Here is a 21108-nt window from a genome sequence, read left to right as displayed (position 1 = left end):
AGTCGCCCGTGCCCTCCAGATCTGGCCCAACTCTGGCGTGCCTTGGTGATTTTCTTGACCCCGCGTGGACCAGGGTGGGTAGCGCGAGGCTGCGGGGAGGTCGCCGCAGAGCTTGGGCGCCGGGCGGCCGCGGCTCGCGGTTCCGGGCGGCGGCCGGAGCTGCTACTGCTCGACCTCTGGGGACGCGGGGAGGCACGGTGGTGGCCAAGGAATCTCAGATCCAGTCGCGTCCTGTGGAGATCTCCGGTGTGGCACCAGGCGTGGCTGATCTGCCGTCGGCGTGCGCCGGCGAGGAGCAGGCGGCGCCGCCCGAGCCGCCAGTCTTCGTTGAGGATGGGACAGTGCCGTGGGTCACCAGCGTGGTGGGCCCGAGACAGGTGGGCCACAGGGTCCCCACTTCCAGTGGCTCTGGCGTCGGGTCCGTTCGTGGGCCTGGGGAAGCCGCTCCCCTGGAGGTGGGCCGTGGACAGGCTGTGCCTTTGGCCTCCCAATGGCCCAATCCAGCTCCTCAACCCAGCCCAAAGGTGGACGGCGGACCTGCTTCACTACTTAAGTGGCGTTGGATCCCCATGGGAACCCTAGATCTCACTCTCAGCCACGCCGCCACTCTCTCAGACGTGCGCTCCTGGCTCAGATCCACTAGATCCACCGGCCAAATTCCTCGCCGCCTCTCCTCCGCCTCGGCCGTAGGGTCGCCGCCGGTGGGTATGGAGCGTGGCCGTGGTGATTCGAGGATGGGGAGTAACAAGAGAAGTTTTGATGAGTTCAACTCCGAGGAGGGGCGCGGCTACGAAAGGGAGGTGCGTGAAAGGAGAAGCTTTGCGGACGAGGGCCGCCGCCGTGACCACGACCGCGACTGGGCTCGTGACCGTGCCCGAGAGCCAGAGTGGCGGAGGGACGGTGGTCGGTGGAGCGAGGAGGAGGACCGACCTGCCGCGGGGTCGTCCGGCGTTCGGGAACAGCACAAGAAGAAGTGGGGGAACAACCGGCAGGGGGCCCAACCGCCCAAGGCCAAATCGGTGTCGCACTCGACGCCCCAGGCCCCTTCGGCTCCGACCCCGCCGCCGGTCACCTCCTCTGATGCGGCTGAGGTGGTGCCTGCCGGAAAAAAGGCAAACATCAAGTGCTACAATTGCAGTAGAGAGGGCCACTACCAATCTGGCTGCCACTTCCCAGCGCATTGCGGCGTCTGTGACCTGGATGGACACACCACGGGCATGTGCCCCAAGAACTCCAAGAAGGCCTCCTTGCAGTGGTATGGGTATGCGATTGATGGCGTTGGCTTCCACTGCCTGGAGGTGGAGGAGGAGACGCTGCCGGTGGGCCCTGGAGGTGGCACGGACCACACGGCTCTTGTCATTGCAGTGGAGAACACCATGACCTGCGATCTCCTTACTCAAGACCTGAAGGCGCTGGTGGAAGACAACTGGGATTGGAGGGTCAGGCGTATCAGTGACACTGACTTCGCAATGGTCTTCCCAACCAAGGCGAGCCTCAACCTCTGCAAGAACCTTTGCAAGAACGCTGGGGGCATCGCCCTCCCAGTTAGCAAGATCTCGGTGCTGTTTGCGGACGCCACCGCGACTCCTCAAGCCTCTTTGGCCCTCACCAAGGTCTGGGTCCACCTCTCCGGAGTCCCCGAGGTGCTACGCTCTGTGGATCTTCTGCTGGAGGGCACCAAGATGCTGGGTCGCCCGCGCGTGGTGGACGAGGACTCTTTGGCGGCCCTGGATGGCCCGGTGAGGATGCTCTTCCACTCCCATGCCCCGGACAAGATCCCTCCTTCGATCCTGGTGTTCGTCACATGCAAGGTTTCCGGCTGGGGGTGTCAGTGGAGTGTACCAAGGCCAGCGCCAGTGACCCCAAACCTCCGCCACCAGGCCCGAGCAACGGAGAGGATGATGAGGAAGAAGAGGAGACTGAGGATCAAAGCCGCTCTGCTCCCCACTGGAAGCGGAGCAATATGAAGAGCAAGGACAAGGGGCCAATGTGTGATGTTACAAGCACCAAAGCTGGCGATGCTGATGCTGGCAAGGATGGGTCCGCTGACAAGAGTCCGCTTCTGAAAGAATAGATACAGAAGCCCCTGCCCTTCCAGTCTTCGGTGGGCAGCAGTAGCATCCTGTTCACCAGCTCCACCGCAAACCACCGCCACCTCGCTAGCCCTTCCTACCGTCGCCGTTCACCAGCTCCTGGCACCGCCGCTACCTCCGTCTCCACTGCGCTCCCACCCTGCACGCGAGGTGTTTGGCCATTTGCCAAGGCAATGGACTCGGACGACGAGGACGTCATGGCCGTGCTCATGGACGAGGAGCTCGCTATCGCGGCTGCGACCAGGGACGCCGCTGGAGGCGACGAGCATCTGGCGATTCTCGTCTCCCTCTTGGCCATGATCGCCGAGGAGGACAAGCCGATCATTGGTGGCTCCGCGCCGGGCCATCACAAGAGCAAGCCTAGGAAGAGGATGAAAGGCTATTGCATGCTCTACGCCGACTACTTCGCCGACGATCCATTGCACGGCGACACCGTGTTCCGCCGTCGTTTCCGGATGAGTAGGAAACTCTTTCTGAAGATAGTCGAGAATTTGAGGGAGATCGACTACTTCAAGTTGAAGAGAGACGCCGTCGGTGATCTTGGTTTCTCGACTATTCAGAAATGCATAGTAGCTCTTCGGATGCTTACCTATAAAATTGCAGGCGATACACAAGATGACTATCTACGCATGGCAGAGTCCACGGCCATTGATTGCATGTACAGATTCTGCAGGGCAATTGTGGCAGTGTTTGGAGAGACCTATCTGCGCACACCCAATGTGGCAGACACAGCTCAGATATTAGCACAAAATGCAGAGATAGGTTTTCCTGGGATGCTTGGAAGCATCGACGGTATGCACTGGGCATGGAAGAACTGTCCATTTGCACACCAGGGCATGTATAAGGGACACAAGGGTGTATGCAGAGTGGTGCTTGAGGCAGTGGCTCACCAGGACCTGTGGATTTGGCATGCGTTCTTCGGCATGGCAGGATCACACAATGATATCAATGTGTTGTAGTGCTATGATGTGTTCCAAAAGCTTGTCGAAGGCAATGCCCCTCCGGTGCAGTTTGAGATCAATGGCTACCAGTATGACAAGGGCTACTATCTTGCATATGGCATATATCCAAGATGGTCAACATTTGTGAAGACAATCTCGAACCCTGTACCTGGAGGGAAGAAAGCTTGGTTTGCTCAAATGAAGGAGGCTGCCAGAAAGGATGTGGAGAGGGCATTTGGTGTGTTGCAAGCTCGCTTTGTCATTGTCTGATACCTGCTCTTACATGGTCAAAGGAGCAGATGTGAAAGGTCATGACATGTTGTGTCATACTGCACAACATGATCATCGAGAGCGAGAGGGAATTTCCAGTGTTTGACACTGAACCATATGAACGGGTGGGTCCTCTTGCACATGTTGATCACAATGTGCCTTCCGCATTTGCTGCTTTTCTCGCCAGGCGTCAAGAAGTCCGAGACTCCAACACTCATCACCAACTGCAGGATGATCCGGTGGAGCATTTGTGGACTATCAAAGGCAGGGACTAGTTGAATTATTTGTGTGCTATGTTGAACTTGTTGAATTATCTCCAACATTTATTTAAGTTGTAATAAATCATCAGAGTTTATTTGATGTTTAAATTTAAAATATATATAAAATTGTATTGGGGGCGTCGTTTGGGGTGCACGGCTGTGCGTTCGGCATGCCCCGTTTCTGATATTGCGCCGGACGCCGTATGGGGGAGAGCGAGTGGAGATGCTCTGAGAATGATGGGGCGAACCCAGTTTCGCTGTTTGGTTGGGTGTGTTAGGGGCGGGGCCATGGGCCTGCTGCGTAGTCAATTGACTACACGCAGCATTTTGGCAAAAACTTAATATATAGGCTAAAATTCATTGGAAAAAGATATAAAATACATACAGATACATGTATTTGACATCACAACTTTGTACTGGCATGTAAGATGGTTAGGTTACCTCTTCGATTTTTGAGATCATTAAAATGTCATTGATAATTTGATCATCTCACAGTTTGAATTCGGCATTTTGAAGAGCTACAGGTACAGGGAAAGGGGTTTTCTATGAGCTGAATTGATGCAGCTAATGACAGGTTCAGTCGACTTAGTTACGCCAGGGAAACACTTTAACTGCTCGACGGAATCAACAAGAGATTTTCGAGGAGCCAACTGTGGCACCAACGGGGTTCTCGCTTCAGACAGACAACCTCAAGAACACATGCGATTCACAATTTCAGGATCTCCATACCGAACTGGGGAACCAATCAAGCACCGAAACTCATAATTCTCATCACTTCAAAAGGTGTACTCAGTTTCTGGTTTTTTCTTCACACTCACCATACTCTTGATAAGTAAAACAAAAATTAGTCACGACCACATGATGTGACTACCTGAAATTAGAACACATTCAATGTTAGAGCATCACTAGTACCACTAAACCCTCAAACCCTCGAAAATAACGGCTTTTTTACAGTTTGCGACCGAAAAAACATGTAGACTAGAACCTCTTAACCCTCGAACCCTCAAAAAAATTTAAGGGCCCAACACCTACTCCCCCTCTCAACCTGTACATTTGAGAGTTGGAGAGGCCCAACCCCTTCAAACCCTACTCCTCCACACGCGCGGGAGGGAAAATTCAGCCCCGCCTCCTCCCTCGCCGCCGCCTCCAAGCATGCCGCCGCCGGCCACCGCGCGCCATGGAGCCGCCCCCGCCCTCCCGCCCGCCTCCTCCGTCGCCGCCCCCACTGCCTCCCCCGTCGCCTCCCTCGCGGCCCCGCCCCAATCCCCGCCCCAGCGACCGCGGTGGAGCACCCGCCCCTCCCGAGCGGTGCGGAGGGGGCCGCGATGGTTAACGCCACCCACGTCGGCGCGAAACGGCGGCGTGCTGCCTCCAGCCGCAGCCCACCACCGTCCCGGCCCCGCCCATCGCCCCGGCCGCCCCGCCGCCCACCACCAAGGGCCGTCGGAAGACGGCAGCGCTTGGGCCGAAGAAGCCTGCAAGCGCCAAGCCCGCCGTCAAGAAGACCATCTCGCAGAAGAAGGCCACGCCGGCGCCCACAATTGCCGACCCTCTACCCGTCGTGCACGAGGTGCTCGATGTAATGCCCACAACGACGACGTCGTTCATGGGGCTTCTCCAAGATGCGGGTTTGAGGGTTTGAGGGTTGGGGCAAAGACTAGAACCCTCGAATCCTTAAAATTTTTAGGGTTTGAGGGTTCTAGTCTTTGCCCCTGTTTTTCACCCCTCAAAAGTGACAAAAAAATGCCAATTCTCAACCCTTAAAATACTTTGAAGATTTGAAGGTTTAGGGGTACTACTAGTGATGCTCTTATATGTTGTGATGCCTTCAGTGGTCGCTCAGGTTTCAGTTCACCCTCAACTTCCAGTCTATTTGTGAAGTTGTGATGCAAGGCCTACTGGTAAAATAAATCCAGGAAATGGGTGCATTGACTTTGCCATATTGGAATCTAATTAACACGCACAATTATGCTAAGTTTCCTTCCGAGAAGCAACAGAAAGACATCCCCACAACGAATCTATATCAACAGAGCAAGCATGCCGCCTTTGTAGTACAGGTCCATGTGAAACATTGACCATGTTACTACACTGATCCATACTAGAATTGCCACACGAAAATAGCAGGCATATATAAATAGGGGTTCGCGACATTTGCTTAAGAGAGTAGAAAAAAAATACAGGGAATCCTGGAGCCAATTTATGCTGGTTTCAAAACGGCTATAGAGAGCAGAAATTAAGCAACAAGAATTACAGTAGTAGATATATACAATAGTACACAAGTGCAGGCTACTATTATAGTCTCATTACCAGATACCAGCCAAAGCTCATCATTAGACGAAAATCAGTTCCGTAAACGTAGAATCCAATAGAAAGTTCAGAGAAGTGAATCTAGGTTGGATGATGCACAACCTTGTGCAATGGTGCACACACAACTTCAATGACTTCACCAGCAAATTTATACTGAAAACTTTGAACACCACTTCATGAACAGACACCACTCAAAACAATTTCTCAAGGGCGTCTGAAGCCTCACTGGAGTAGTGAACTGATTTGGCAACACCCTGCACAGCTTGCAGAGAGACTCCACGACAACACTCAATGACCAAAGACTCTAACTTATGTGCACGTCCCAGTTCAGCCATTCCAACATCAGTCACGTATTGACACATCCGAAGTGTGAGATTACTCAAGCATGGGGTGTGCGCAATGAAGTGCATCCCAGCATCGGTTACTTCAACACAACGTATAAGCTCAAGAGTCTCCAGATTTGGTGAGGATGAGAGAGCCTTCATCCCATCGTCATCCAAGAAGTTGGCACCATTTAGCACGAGAACTCGAATCGGGCAGGACTGAATGAGCACCAGAAAACCCTCTTGTGTGAATCCAATTTCTGGTGGCCAGGCAGGAGAGCATCCTACAAATTTGAGCTCTAAGATCTGAAGCTTACGACAGTTTAGGGCTAGAGTGTAAAGGGTGATATCAGTAAATGACGTCCTGGCTTCATTATGGTACAGCTGAAGATTGAGCCAAAGTGAGATGCTTTTAAGGTTGCTGCAGCTCCGGGATAATGCAATCATGTCATTGTCATTTAGGGCATGAACATACTCAAGGCAAAGGTCTTCCAATGCTTTACACTTCCCTAGGACAACACGAAGTCCTATTTCTGGCCAAGTTTCAATATGCGCCAACCTTAAGTCCTTCAAACTCTCACAGCAGAAGTCATATATATCCGTGTTGTGAGCATCATACGAGGGGTCATAGATTTCACTTCGAAAAATATCATATATTCCTACTTTCCTCTCAAACTCAAACTTCTGGAGCTTCATCCATCCTGCACCAAACTTTAGGAGGTCATGATGATTGATTCCATTGCAATTCTTCACTACAAGCTCTTTCAACGAACCAGCCCTGCCAAGGTATTCCAGCCACTCTACACTGTCGATTTTCTCGCAATCAATAAGGTGGAGAGCACATAAACTAGTGCAACCAATTGCAACTGAGAAAAGCCCAATTGAAGTTACTAGTGGTGCATTGTTTAGCCTCAGAGACACCAATGTCATGCAATGAGCTAACCAACCAAGCCCAGAGTCATCGATGTATGAGCAGAAGCTTAAGGTGAGATCAATCAGCGAGGAACAGTGAGATGAAAACACAAAAAGGCCTTTATTGTCCAACTGCTTTCCATGTACAGGTATCCAACCAGAGTAATCGATTTCCACTTTCGACAAATTTGGGAACCGGGTGCACAATAATTTTAGTGCCTCTGTAGCAGTGCAAAGACCAGAACCAACATGGATAGCACCCCTTTGATTCCCCTCTATCGCGTAGAGCTGCTTTGACACAAGGGAAAGAGAATTCAGATCACTTGTCCTGGTGATCTTCTTGACAATCTCTGTCAGCAGAGCCTCCGGTAGGTCCTCCATTGAACAAATTCAGCTGTACCTATCAGGTAATATCAAGGTTCAGAAAACAATCAAAGAGCTGGACTAAAACTTACGATATATCAGAGTAAAGCATTTGAAGATGGAGTCCACACTGGCAACGCTAATTATGAAGAATATACTGATGAAATTTGAGAATTTTCTGTATTCGTAGAGAACTTGTGCTTTCTTCATAAGAATGGAGATTAATTAAATAGGTACCATCTTATCTTTCTCAAGACTGCGAGCAAGAAATAATGAAGCTACAAGCCGCCTCATTAAAATAAACTAACACCATAAGTAGGAGAGCATGAACAACGAACGACCCAACAGAATACAAAGAAACAATCTAAAATTGGCGCAAGCAACTCCAGAAGACAAGACCCAAGTGCTGAATCTGAACCTACTTATGTGGAGGCGCCTAATTAATCCCATGAATACCAGAGCATGTTAATCGGTACTTGCAGCTCCCGGGCAAGAAAATAGGGTAATCCCCACCTGTATATATATTTAGTTATTTACACGAATTGGTGCTTACAAATTCGCAAGACGCGAAGCTAGGTAATTAAGCACGCGACACCAGAGCGTATCCCTTTAAATCGGCTGAGTAAAAACGATGAGTTGTGCAGTCATCCATAAATATCGCCGATCTAATATCTGTTCAACGAGAAATATAGTTTGCTGCACCCTGGCCTAGTACTCCATTGCAAAAAAGCACACTTTCTAGATAGCTTCACAGCTAAAAATGGATGATACTACCGATTTCCTCTCGGCAAGTCTCAATCTAGGAAAGAACACATGTACATATCGACCTGAACCAACGAACAGGGGCAAGAGAACCAAGAAAAGGCGGTACCTTCAGCAAGACCGGGGGATAAAAACAGCGGCGATAGAGATTATACCGTTGGAGGGGACCTCCGCCGCCGCTCGACCTTGGACTTGGAGACGTCGATAGATCTGCCTAGTCCGCAGCGGAGGGGAGCGGGATTTTCCGAGATTCGGATTTCGGAGGAGAGCGCGTAGCTGATGCCCTAGGCCGCAGGGGAGGGTGCGCGTTTGTTCCCTCACTCAGGAGTCGTAGGTGAGTGTTTGGTTGATTGGCTACTGGGAGTGGGTGGGGCGAACCCAGTTCACTGTTTGGTTGGGTGTGTATACCTTTGGCATGTAAGATGGTGAGATGATTAACCCTAACCCTGTTCCATTTTTTGAGATGATTAAAAAATGTCACTGATAATTTGATCAACTCACGATTTGAATAACTTCTAGTTTGAACAATAGCCTTCTTCGTATTTCATTTTGGCTAAGTACAATGTATAACATGAAAAACAAAGTCATGTAGTAAGTCGGCATTTTAAAGAGCTACAAATACATGGCAAGGGATATTCCTGATGCAGCTAATGAGAGGTTCAGTCAAATTAGTTATGCCAGGCAGCGAATCACATGAGCTGTCCACAGGGCCGGCCCCAACCCATGGCTACCATGGGCAACCGCCCAGGGCCCAGGCCAGAGGCAGTTCTTCCCTGAAGTTGATCAAGAAAATAAAATAATGTTGAAAGCAACGAAGAGATTGCTTCAAATAAAATCCAACAAACAAACAGATGATAATTCAAACTAATTGAGTCCTAGAAGATGTCCACCAGTCGAGCAATCAAATAATAGCACAAACTTAGGAGATATTTTTATCTTCAGCAATATGAAAAATGCAAGGTTATGCATGTGGCTTGTTTGCAAAAAGGAAAAGGAAACATCAAGTGTCACATTTTTTAAAACTTACGACTTCCACTATACTTTTTACTAAAATGCACAAATAAAACAAAGTTAGCTTACAACATTCTGTAATGCAGCAGGTTTTTTTTATCCAGTGGAAGTCCATCAATGAGAAACTTTCTGTTGCCAATCACTTCTCCGTAAAAATATAAGGTGACAAAACAGCTAAATACGTGTTATAATTGAATAGAAATGAATGTAGCCTATGTGGTATAGTGTGTTTGTTACACAATCTCAGAATCAGAAACGATTTCTACGCACAATAGATTCAATGCTAAGACGTGCAAATCCAAAATGGCCCAAATATTACCACAACATGCTCCTTTTCCATTTCCACGACCATCTGTGAACCTGCATAAAGTGATAAACTATGAAATAAAAGCATAACAATAGGCAATGATAGAAAACTCATGTGCTATGGAAAAGAAGTTGTAAATATCATTACAGAATTCAGATGTTACCTCAATAGATACAGCTGCAACTTTCTGCCACTCAAAATGTTCTCAATAACATCATGCAATAGAAACACCCGTATCCATCAAAGAAAGCATGTGCGGATTGAATCCGGTCCGTTAACTAAAAGGTAATGCTGAAACGGAAACAAAATTCATTAGAACTCCGGGTACGGAGGTGGACAAAATCCAACACACCTCCTTGCTCCTCCGCGGCCGCACTGGCTCCACCAGGCCTCCTTGTGGCATGCAATAGTGCCCTGTTTTGGCAGCACAGTGACCCGTTATGTGGTGATGCTGAGAGGTGAGGGACGAATCAGATGTTTAGTTTGCACCTTCTCGTACACGACAACACATATCCCCACCGTGTCCGCCTCCGAGTCGAAGAACGTCCACCACCATGCCCGCCTTATTCCATTGTTCACCTTGTCGCGCCTCTCCAAGTTGTCTGCCGCCTGCTACGACTTCTCCTCCTAGCCTAGGCACAAAGGCATTGATGGAAGGTAGATGCATGGATCGTCGACTTTGCACAAGGAGGTCGCAGGTAAGCCCCCCCACCCCCGACGATGACAATAGTTATAGTACAGCAGCGCCCCCTTCATGCCAAGGCCGACGTGCCCTCGTATCCATGTCGGGAACCTCACGGAGACGCTGAGCCACGGCGGCGAGGATGATACACCGCTACAGGTCAAGCTCAACTGTGTCACCACCATCATTGGAAAGATTGGGCTTGCGTTCGCCATGCTCAGTTGCTCACCTTCATCATGCTCATGGCTCGGATTCCCCCGGCAGACTACCTGCTGCTGACATGTGGGGGTGGACGACACGCTTTCCTTGCTCAATTTATTTAGCGTGGTCATCACCATCATCATCTTCGCCGTCCCAAAGGGTCTGTCGCTCGCCGCGACACTCAACCTTCCGTTCGTCATGAAGAAGCTCATGCAAGAGCGCGCGATCGTTCGGCAGCTCTCAGCGTGCGAGACCATGAGGTCAGCAAGCGGCATTTGGACCGACACGACCGACACGATTACCACCAACCACGTGGTCGTCGAGAAGGTCAATGCCCCTTGCGCGGCGACCACTATGAGCACCACCAAGGACTTCGAGGAGTTCAAATCGACAACGCTATGGGAGGTGTTCGTGAAGCTGCTGCTGGAGGGCATCTTCTAGTGCATGGGCTCCGAGGTCGTCTGCAACAAGGATAGCACGACCACCGTCATGGGCACGCCGCATGCCCACCTAGACGACCATCCTCGAGTTCGGGCTCGGGCCTCGGGGTGGAGCTGCCACGAAGGAACAACTGTGCTCGGTTAGTGGCGCGCGACTTGCAGCTCTGCCTCACGCGGCATCTGCGTCCGAAGTTGCCGACGAGGCCGCTGCAGCAGCGGGCGAAGTCACGGTTCACTACGGGAAAACAATTCATTGCCGTGCGACAATTCGCACGGCAAAGGCCCTTATTTGCCCGGCAAAGGTTTTGCCGTGCGTCGACGCACGGCAACGTCTGCACGGCAACGCCTCCGACGGCAACGAAGACATTGCCGTGCGCCAGACCAAACCGCACGGCAAAGGCCTTTACCGTGCGCGCCAACGTTGCCGTGCGGCCGCCCCTTTGCCGTGCGCGTGATCTTTGTCGTGCGCTCGCACCTTTGCCGTGCGGCTGATCTCTGCCGTGCGCCATCCTCTTTGCCGTGCGCCACCTCGTTGCCGTGCGCCTGCCTCTGCCGGGCCGTGCTCCCTTTGCCGTGCGGCCAAGCCCCAGCACGCACGGCAAAGGAATCTCCAGGCACACCCACTGGCTTCCCAGGAGCACAGGCTTGCGCCACGTGGCACCTTTGCCGTGTGTATGCACACGGCAAAGTGACCAAAAGTCCTTTGCCGTGTGCATACACACGGCAAAGACCCCTGGTTTTTTCATTTTTTTGTTGCTTTTCATTAATCCCTGCATTTCAAAATTGCATTTCACATATATATAACATATACAACATATATATTCACCATAGCATCACCAAACACATCAACAACACCACAAATACATCGAGCACACATAGTTCATGCATAACAAAGTGCAATGTCCATTATTACAATCCATAACAAGTGCAACATCCATAACAAGTGCGAACAATCCATTACAACGACGACGAGTGCACGAAGACCATGCCATCAACCTTGTCCTCCTCCATTGCTTGCGCCCGCCTCATCGTCATTGCGTTGTGACACATAATCTACAAGGTTTGATGGAATTGGCATTTGTCATTTGCATATTGAACACTTGAACAAGCACAAGTAGCGGGTTGGGCACAAGCGTAGGAGGACTCTCCGAGGTTCATGCTCCGGATGATGTTCATGTTGTTGACGGTGATAGGTGTCCCCGGGGTATGAGTGGGCAGTGGCGGCATCCACGGCATGGAGTAAGGTGGAGGAGGAAGACTCCCCGGTGGAGAAGACAGAGCCGTCTGGCTCATCAGCCAGCTCATCTGTGCCTGATGCTGCTGCATCATCTGCTGCTACTGTTGCATCTGCAGCATCATCCGTACTCGCCTGCTGCTGATACTCCAGAACCTGCCGCTCCAAGTTCCGTGCGTGCTCCTGGGCCGCCTGCTCCTTTTCTGCCATCTCTGCCTACGATGTGTCCGCGATGTCATTAACATTTCAATGGAAAGCATGTGCATGTAAAGGAAAGGTAGAGGCACGAGGAAGAACATACCCGTAACCGATCGACAGCTAGATCCGAAGCCCGTGGCCGGGGCTCTACCTCAGGCTGGCCGCTCTTACGACCACGATGGATCTGGCGGAGAGAGGGAACCTTGGCTGGGTCGACGCACCAGTCACCAAACCATAGGCGGCCATGCTTCAAGCCTTCTCCCGCAAGCACCGCGACCTCAGGGTCAAAGTCCTCGGCCTCTGGGTTGGCGTCCTCGCCGTACTTCTGCTTGAACTTGGAGACATACGACGTGCACTGGGTCTCGGATTGCGGGTTAACCCACACGGACCCCGTCTCAGGATCAGGCGTCTTCCTTTGCTTCATCTTCTTTAGCACGGCAAAGACGTTAGGCTTCGCTCCTGTCCTGACTTCCAGCAAAAGAGAACATGTAATAAAGTGAAGTGGCACACCCTTGCAGAGTTAGCAAATATATAACATGAATTCAAAGAATGAAGGAACCATTAATTTGCTCACCTCCTTCTGCAGGTGAAGAGAGATGGGGATGCTGCCTTGGATATGCGATCCACCTCGCATCTCTGCCCGCTTCTTCTTGCCCTCCTCGTGCTTCTTGAGGTACTGGGGGCATGTCCACCACATGACCATCGCACGAAAGCACCTATCGTCGTTGCCGACGAACTGAGGAGGGTTCTACATGCACAAGATAAACCCATTATGGTAAAATAAACTACATGGCGATAAAGAAATCAATAACACATAAATGCAAATACCTGCAAGTACTGCCACGGCTGCATGAGCGTGTCGCGAGCATCCTCCTTAGTCATGTGGACGAAGCGGTCGGCGTGCCAGTCGCGGACGCATTGAACACGTGCCTCGTAGTGCATGCCAGTCACCCTCTTCCTTGCAAGCTGGTGTAGGACAACATCGCACGCATTCTCCTTGCCCTCGGCCCTCTTGAAGTATTTCTGCAACCATGCACATAGGTAAAATAAGGGGCATTAGTGCAATTATTGTGAACCAAGGAGAGTGTATGAATGGTAAGAAGTCAAAAGTCACGTACCCAGAATTTGGCAACAACCAAATCCGCCGCGGTGCCGCGGCCAAGAGGATCTTCCGCGAGGCTGTAGTGCGCCCACCTCCAAGCTACGTCGCAGCCACCAGTAGGGAGATTGACTATCCCAGGGAAATACCATCTAAGTAGGCCCCCAAGGATGTTCGAGTACCCACGTGGCGGTCTCTGCGACGGGTCTTCATACTGGAACGAGCTGCACCATGAAACGACAACATCAATATGTATGTGATAATAATTTTGATAATGACAAAATTGCGATAACGAAATGCCAAAAATTAACATGTACCTCCTTCCATAGGGCTGTAGAACAACGTGCCTGTAGCGCCAGTGCTTCAGCGCGGGGAGCTGTGTTATCCCACGCCGATATGGCTTCCTATCACGTGGCCTCAGCCTCTCCACAGCTGGAACGTACTGGTAATCCTCTGGCTCACACCACTGTAGGCTTGGATCAGGATCAAACACTAAGTTCCCCAACCCCTCATCCTCCGAGAGGTCCTCCTCGTCCCCCTCCTCCTCCTGGTCCTCCCCACCCCCTCCTCCTCCTGGTCCTCCCCACCCCCCTCCTCCTCCTGGTCCTCCCCACCCCCGTGGTGCTCCTGGTCCTCCTCCTCGTCATCATCATCGGCTGCGGGAGGGGGGCTAGGACTAGGAGTGAGTACCCGCGTCGCATTCTTCCTACACGGCCGCCCTGTGGGAGCAACAGGAGGGGGGCTAGGAGGGGGGTAGTAGCTCGGCCCCGCCTCGAAGTCCCTACACCTACCAACCCTAAACTGGGGAGGCTTCGAGCCCTAAACCCCTCTAAATCCCTAAACCACGACGCCGGAGCTGCAGAACCATGCATCATAAACCCTAACCCTAACCCTAAACCCTAAACCTATACCTAACCATAAATACTTACCCTTTAACCTAAACCCTAGCCCTAGCCCCTAAACCCTAGCCCTAACCCTACACCTAACCCTAACCAGTAGATCAGGCACACCGTCGATCGTGTGATAATGGCTCTAGATGCGGGTATATGTGCCAAAGGGTCCCAATCTTGGTTCTCCATGTGTATATGTACTAAACAAACCTAAAAGAATGAAAAGTTACATTGGTGCACCCTCGCGCGGAGAAATCTAGGGGGGTAGACCCGCCGGGGCACACGTTCCGCTGTTTTGGGGGAGGAGGGGGATAACGACCGCCGGAGCACCGGAACCCCACCAAACCTTGCATGTGGACCTATGATATGTGTCAAAGTGTGGTGCAAGGTCTAATGGTGCAAAAGTAGCTCCCCTAAACCCTAAACCCTAAACTGGGGAGGCTTCGAGCCCTAAACCCTTCTAAATCCCTAAACCACGACGCCGGAGCTGTAGAACCATGCATCATAAACCCTAACCCTAACCCTAAACCCTAAACCTATACCTAACCATAAATACTTACTCTTTAACCTAAACCCTAGCCCTAGCCCCTAAACCCTAGCCCTAACCCTACACCTAACCCTAACCAGTAGATCAGGCACACCGTCGATCGTGTGATAATGGCTCTAGCTGCGGGTATATGTGCCAAAGGGTCCCAATCTTGGTTCCCCATGTGTATATATACTAAACAAACCTAAAAGAATGAAAAGTTACATTGGTGCACCCTCGCGCGGAGAAATCTAGGGGGGTAGACCCGCCGGGGCACACGTTCATTGTTTTGGGGGAGGAGGGGATAACGACCGCCGAGCACCGGAACCCCACCAAACCTTGCATGTGGACCTATGATATGTGTCAAAGTGTGGTGCAAGGTCTAATGGTGCAAAAGTAGCTCCCCTAAACCCTAAACCCTAAACTGGGGAGGCTTCGAGCCCTAAACCCCTCTAAATCCCTAAACCACGACGCCGGAGCTGCAGAACCATGCATCATAAACCCTAACCCTAACCCTAAACCTATACCTAACCATAAATACTTACCCTTTAACCTAAACCCTAGCCCTAGCCCCTAAACCCTAGCCCTAACCCTACACCTAACCCTAACCAGTAGATCAGGCACACCGTCGATCGTGTGATAATGGCTCTAGCTGCGGGTATATGTGCCAAAGGGTCCCAATCTTGGTTCTCCATGTGTATATGTACTAAACAAACCTAAAAGAATGAAAAGTTACATTGGTGCACCCTCGCGCGGAGAAATCTAGGGGGTAGACCCGCCGGGCACACGTTCATTGTTTTGGGGGAGGAGGGGGATAACGACCGCCGAGCACCGGAACCCCACCAAACCTTGCATGTGGACCTATGATATGTGTCAAAGTGTGGTGCAAGGTCTAATGGTGCAAAAGTAGCTCCCCTAAACCCTAAACCCTAAATCGGGAGGCTTCGAGCCCTAAACCCCTCTAAATCCCTAAACCACGACGCCGGAGCTGCAGAACCATGCATCATAAACCCTAACCCTAACCCTAAACCCTAAACCTATACCTAACCATAAATACTTACCCTTTAACCTAAACCCTAGCCCTAGCCCCTAAACCCTAGCCCTAACCCTACACCTAACCCTAACCAAGAGATCGTGCACACCGTCGATCGTGTGATAATGGCTCTAGCTGCGGGTATATGTGCCAAAGGGTCCCAATCTTGGTTCCCCATGTGTATATGTACTAAACAAACCTAAAAGAATGAAAAGTTACATTGGTGCACCCTCGCGCGGAGAAATCTAGGGGGGTAGACCCGCGGGGGCACACGTTCCGCTGTTTTGGGGGAGGAGGGGGATAACGACCGTCGGAGCACCGGAACCAAACCAAACCTTGCATGTGGACCTATGATATGTGTCAAAGTGTGGTGCAAGGTCTAATGGTGCAAAAGTAGCTCCCCTAAACCCTAAACCCTAAACTGGGGAGGCTTCGAGCCCTAAACCCCTCTAAATCCCTAAACCACGACGCCGGAGTTGCAGAACCATGCATCATAAACCCTAACCCTAACCCTAAACCCTAAACCTATACCTAACCATAAATACTTACCCTTTAACCTAAACCCTAGCCCTAGCCCCTAAACCCTAGCCCTAACCCTACACCTAACCCTAACCGATAGATCGAACTGCACACCGTCGATCGTGTGATAATGGCTCTAGTTGCGGGTATATGTGCCAAAGGGTCCCAATCTTGGTTCTCCATGTGTATATGTACTAAACAAACCTAAAAGAATGAAAATTTACATTGGTGCACCCTCGCGCAGAGAAATCTAGGGGGTAGACCCGCCGGGGCACACGTTCATTGTTTTGGGGGAGGAGGGGGATAACAACCGCCGGAGCACCGGAACCCCACCAAACCTTGCATGTGGACCTATGATATGTGTCAAAGTGTGGTGCAAGGTCTAATGGTGCAAAAGTAGCTCCCCTAAACCCTAAACCCTAAACCGGGAGGCTTCGAGCCCTAAACCCCTCTAAATCCCTAAACCACGACGCCGGAGCTGCAGAACCATGCATCATAAACCCTAACCCTAACCCTAAACCCTAAACCTATACCTAACCATAAATACTTACCCTTTAACCTAAACCCTAGCCCTAGCCCCTAAACCCTAGCCCTAACCCTACACCTAACCCTAACCAGTAGATCAGGCACACCGTCGATCGTGTGATAATGGCTCTAGCTGCGGGTATATGTGCCAAAGGGTCCCAATCTTGGTTCTCCATGTGTATATGTACTAAACAAACCTAAAAGAATGAAAAGTTACATTGGTGCACCCTCGCGCGGAGAAATCTAGGGGGTAGACCCACCGGGCACACGTTCACTGTTTTGGGGGAGGAGGGGGATAACGACCGCCAGAGCACCGGAACCCCACCAAACCTTGCATGTGGACCTATGATATGTGTCAAAGTGTGGTGCAAGGTCTAATGGTGCAAAAGTAGCTCCCCTAAACCCTAAACCCTAAACTGGGGAGGCTTCGAGCCCTAAACCCCTCTAAATCCCTAAACCACGACGCCGGAGCTGCAGAACCATGCATCATAAACCCTAACCCTAACCCTAAACCCTAAACCTATACCTAACCATAAATACTTACCCTTTAACCTAAACCCTAGCCCTAGCCCCTAAACCCTAGCCCTAACCCTACACCTAACCCTAACCAAGTAGATCGTGCACACCGTCGATCGTGTGATAATGGCTCTAGCTGCGGGTATATGTGCCAAAGGGTCCCAATCTTGGTTCTCCATGTGTATATGTACTAAACAAACCTAAAAGAATGAAAAGTTACATTGGTGCACCCTCGCGCGGAAAAATCTAGGGGGTAGACCCGCCGGGGCACACGTTCCGCTGTTTTGGGGGGAGGAGGGGGAGAACGACCACCGGAGCACCGGAACCCCACCAAATCTTGCATGTGGGCCTATGCTATGTGTCAAAGTGTGATGCAAGGTGTAATTTACCAAATGGTGCATGGCATGGATCCCCGGTCTGACATTCCTCACCTTCGGGCGATAACACTTAACAGATTCCTGGACTTGTACGGTGAAGTGTCCCGCCGCGGGTATATCAGGGGCTAGACTGTGCCAAAGGGTGCCACACATGGTTTTCCATATGTCCATGGACTAAACAAACCTAAACCTATGAAAAGGTATATTGGTGGAACCTCGCGCGGAGAAATCTAGGGGGTAGACCATCCGGGGCCCACAAACAGCCGTTTTTAGGGGGAATGACCCCCGGAGCACCGGAATGCCACCAAAACTTGCAAGTGGACCTAAAACCTAACCCTAACAAACCTAAAAGAATGAAAAAGTACATTTTGCACCCTCGCGCGGAGAAATCTACGGGGGTAGACCCGCCGTCCCGCTGTTTTTGGGGGAAGGAGGGGGACGGCCGTGAGCAATGAACCCTGATATATGTGGGGGATGAACATGGAGACTAATTTTGTATTGCACATAGTGTAATAAATAGTCATCAAAAAGAAAAACTAATTAACAAAATAAATATAAGTAGTAGATGAAATAAAATAGTTAGAAAAACAAATAAAATGTATATTGGCGCACGGCAAAGGGAGCAGCGCACGGCAAAGGACCCTTTGCCGTGCAACTGCTCTGTCTGCACGGCAAAGGGGCGGGACACGGCAGTGCCCAGGCCTTTGCCGTGCATTGTTTCTTTGCCGTGCGGCTTGCAGGGACTTTGCCGTCCTACTATCATTGCCGTGCGCTGCTCCCAGACTTTGCCGTGAGATACTGCTTTGCCGTGCGCCAAGTCTTTCTTTGCCGTGCTAGGTTTCTTTGCCGTGCGCTGCTCCCAGACTTTGTCGTGCGTGTTGACGTTGCCGTGCGGTCTGCTTGCTGCGCACGGCAAAGAAATCTTTGCCGTGCAGCAGCTCACGGCAAAGATAGGCTGCACGGTAGCGCCTGATTTTCCCGTAGTGGTTCCGCCCTCCAGTTCCGGAAGCACCCGCCGCCACGTTCGTCTGTTCGTGGCCTCCAGGTCCGATCTGGTCTCCACCGCGCTCCAGCTGCCCTCCCTGTGATGAGCAACAGACTCGTGCACAAAGGCGAAGTCTTGCCCCACCTAGTGGTGGTGGGGAGGAGGAAGATGGCATGGGGTTCTGCAGCGATGTACATGTAAAAGAAATTGTCAAAAAAAATCGACATGTTGAAATATAATTTTTTGGTAGAGGGAACATATGCATAGAGGAGCCAAAATGAATTTTCGAAACGCCACTTGCTATATAAATTGGGCGCATTGTGTTTAGGTTAAACCCCTCGTCGTCTTGTTTTAGTGACATAGTAGTGACGTACGGCCCATCCAGCCCATCGGCATCGGCAAGCTAGGGCACCATGGAGAAGGAGGCGCGGCCAAGCAAGAAGGCTCGTAGTTCCGTCGACTCCGCCGGCCTGACAGCGCTGGCCCTCCGCCTCGCCAATACGTTCTCCGAGGGGAAGAATATTATTTTCTCGCCGTTCTCCATCTTCACGGCGCTGGGCCTAGTGGCGGCTGGCGCTCGGGGCAGAACCCTTGAGGAGCTCCTCGACGTGCTTGGCGCATCGTCGCGCGAGGAGGTGGCGGAGATCGTGCGCGGCCTGGCGGAGAGCGCCCTCGCCACCGGCGGATCCGGGCCGCTGACCATCACGTTTGCGTGCAGCGTGTGGCATCGGGATGGACTTGCACTGAAGACGGCCTACCGCGACGCCGCCGTCGAATCCTACAAGGCGGAGGCACGCGCCGTCGACTTCCGGGTTAGTATGTACATACGTGCATGTGCATATATTATGCTGCGATCTCAACCTTAATCAGAATGTTGTTTTTGAGTTGTGATCTCGATCGTTTCTCAGTTCATCTCCGTACTGCACGCAGGGAGATCCGGCGGGTTCAAGGGAGGTAATCAACAATTGGGTTGCAGATGCCACAAACAAGCTCATCACGTCCGTTCTCCCTCCAGGGTCGGTGCACAAAGACATCATGCTCGTGCTGGCCAACGCCATGTATTTCAAGGGGAAGTGGGAGGATCGCTTCCACCGGAGCCTCACAAAGGACGCCGACTTCTACCATCTCGACGGTAGCGCCGTCAGGGTGCCTTTCATGACCGCCGGGAGGCTTCCCACTTCCGACACGGAGGACGAGTTCTGTATAGAAGAAGAGGAGGAGGTCAAGTACTTCCTTGCCTGCCATGACGGCTTCCAGGTGCTCAAGCTCCCTTACCAGGCGGTGAACGGCGGGAGGTACTCGATGTGTGTCTTCCTCCCCGACGCACACGATGGTCTGCCTAGCCTGGCCAGCGAGATGGCATCCAGCGGTGCCGCGTTTCTGTTCGACCACTTGCCCACGACGCGAAGCAGCGTCAGAAATCTCCTGCTACCCAGGTTTAAGCTGTCATTCTCCAGCAGCATGAAAAATACCCTCGAGAGCTTTGGGCTCCTGGCAGCATTCTCCGTGGAGGCCGATCTGTCTTACCACTCTTACATGGCGGCGGACGACTCTGGCCGGGACATGAAGCTGCGGGTGGAGGACGTGTTCCACACGGCGGTCGTCGAGGTGAACGAGGAAGGTACCGAGGAGGCCGCTTCCATTGCCGCCACCCACGTCCGGTACTGCGCCGCCAGAATGCCTTTGGATTTCATTGCTGACCACCCGTTTGCGTTCTTCATTGTGGAGGAGCTATCCGGCGCGGTGCTCTTGGCAGGCCACGTCCTTGATCCGTCTAAGAACTCGGAGTAGTGAGTCCCAAATAGCGAGGAAACTTGGACCCTGCTAAGGAATAATCGACCTATGTTTTCATGTTAGTCTTCGAAGTATGAACAAGCTTATATGCAATTCACTGGTAGAAAAACAGGCTTCCGTCCAGCCCCATAAGTCGCGAAGCTATAGGAACCGCGACTAATGGGACCTTTAGTCGCGGTTCGGGAGGCGAACCACGACCAAAGGCCTGGGCCCAGGGCACTCGGTGGCCAGCTGGTGCACGTGGGGGGCTTTAGTCGCGGTTGGCCTCCCGAAGGCCTTTAGTCGCGGTTGGCCAGGCCAACCGCGACTAAAGCCCCTCCCCTATATATACCCATCCAGCAGCCAACACTTAGCCATTTGGAGCCATTCTCTTCACAAACTTCATAAGTGGGTGTTAGGTTTGCTTTTGGTTCCTCTTATGCACATAAGGTGTTTGATGAAATGCCCCAAGAGCATGAAACAAACATGATATGAAGTGTTGGAGCCACACTTGAGCTTTATCATTTATTTTTTCCTCCTCGATCGCGGTTAGCAACTTAA

At 51.6% G+C, this 21108-nt stretch overlaps 3 protein-coding genes across 6 annotated transcripts; 2 read left to right on the top strand and 1 right to left on the bottom strand.

Moving 5' to 3' along the window:
• Positions 1–2266: 2266 nt before the first annotated feature.
• Positions 2267–3304, top strand: LOC127303872 (uncharacterized). The gene is made up of 2 exons (XM_051334582.1): positions 2267–2885; positions 3084–3304. The coding sequence occupies exons 1-2, from the start codon at positions 2267–2269 to the stop codon at positions 3302–3304; spliced, it is 840 nt and encodes a 279-aa protein (XP_051190542.1).
• Positions 3305–5691: 2387 nt separating this feature from the next.
• LOC127301129 (F-box/LRR-repeat protein 14) lies at positions 5692–8593 on the bottom strand. 4 transcript variants are annotated; one of them, XM_071820203.1, is made up of 2 exons: positions 8341–8593; positions 5692–7506 (listed from the first exon to the last, which is right to left on the bottom strand). In XM_071820203.1, the coding sequence occupies exon 2, from the start codon at positions 7485–7487 to the stop codon at positions 6063–6065; it is 1425 nt and encodes a 474-aa protein (XP_071676304.1). In that variant the 5' UTR covers positions 7488–7506; positions 8341–8593; the 3' UTR covers positions 5692–6062. The 4 variants fall into 4 exon arrangements, with proteins under 4 accessions (XP_071676304.1, XP_051187312.1, XP_071676305.1 ...); XM_051331352.1 differs by having other exon boundaries at positions 8387–8593; XM_071820204.1 differs by having other exon boundaries at positions 5692–7500; positions 8387–8593.
• A 10594-nt stretch (positions 8594–19187) lies between these two features.
• Positions 19188–20565, top strand: LOC127303870 (serpin-Z2A-like). Its single transcript, XM_051334580.1, has 2 exons — positions 19188–19586; positions 19705–20565. Exons 1-2 carry the CDS (start codon positions 19188–19190, stop codon positions 20563–20565), a joined length of 1260 nt encoding a protein of 419 aa, XP_051190540.1.
• Positions 20566–21108: the final 543 nt, after the last annotated feature.

This window comes from Lolium perenne, chromosome 5 (genome assembly GCF_019359855.2).
Source record: "Lolium perenne isolate Kyuss_39 chromosome 5, Kyuss_2.0, whole genome shotgun sequence".
Classification (NCBI taxonomy): Eukaryota; Viridiplantae; Streptophyta; class Magnoliopsida; order Poales; family Poaceae; genus Lolium; species Lolium perenne.
This window is presented reverse-complemented; position numbering and strand designations above follow the sequence as displayed.

Coding starts and splice junctions, on each gene's coding strand:
- LOC127303872 (XM_051334582.1), top strand. CDS start 2,267: ATGGACTCGGACGACGAGGACGTCATGGCCGTGCTCATGGACGAGGAG. Junction 2,886..3,083: donor GATGCTTGGAAGCATCGACG/GTATGCACTGGG, acceptor AGCTTGTCGAAG/GCAATGCCCCTCCGGTGCAG.
- LOC127301129 (XM_071820203.1), bottom strand. CDS start 7,487: ATGGAGGACCTACCGGAGGCTCTGCTGACAGAGATTGTCAAGAAGATC.
- LOC127303870 (XM_051334580.1), top strand. CDS start 19,188: ATGGAGAAGGAGGCGCGGCCAAGCAAGAAGGCTCGTAGTTCCGTCGAC. Junction 19,587..19,704: donor CACGCGCCGTCGACTTCCGG/GTTAGTATGTAC, acceptor TACTGCACGCAG/GGAGATCCGGCGGGTTCAAG.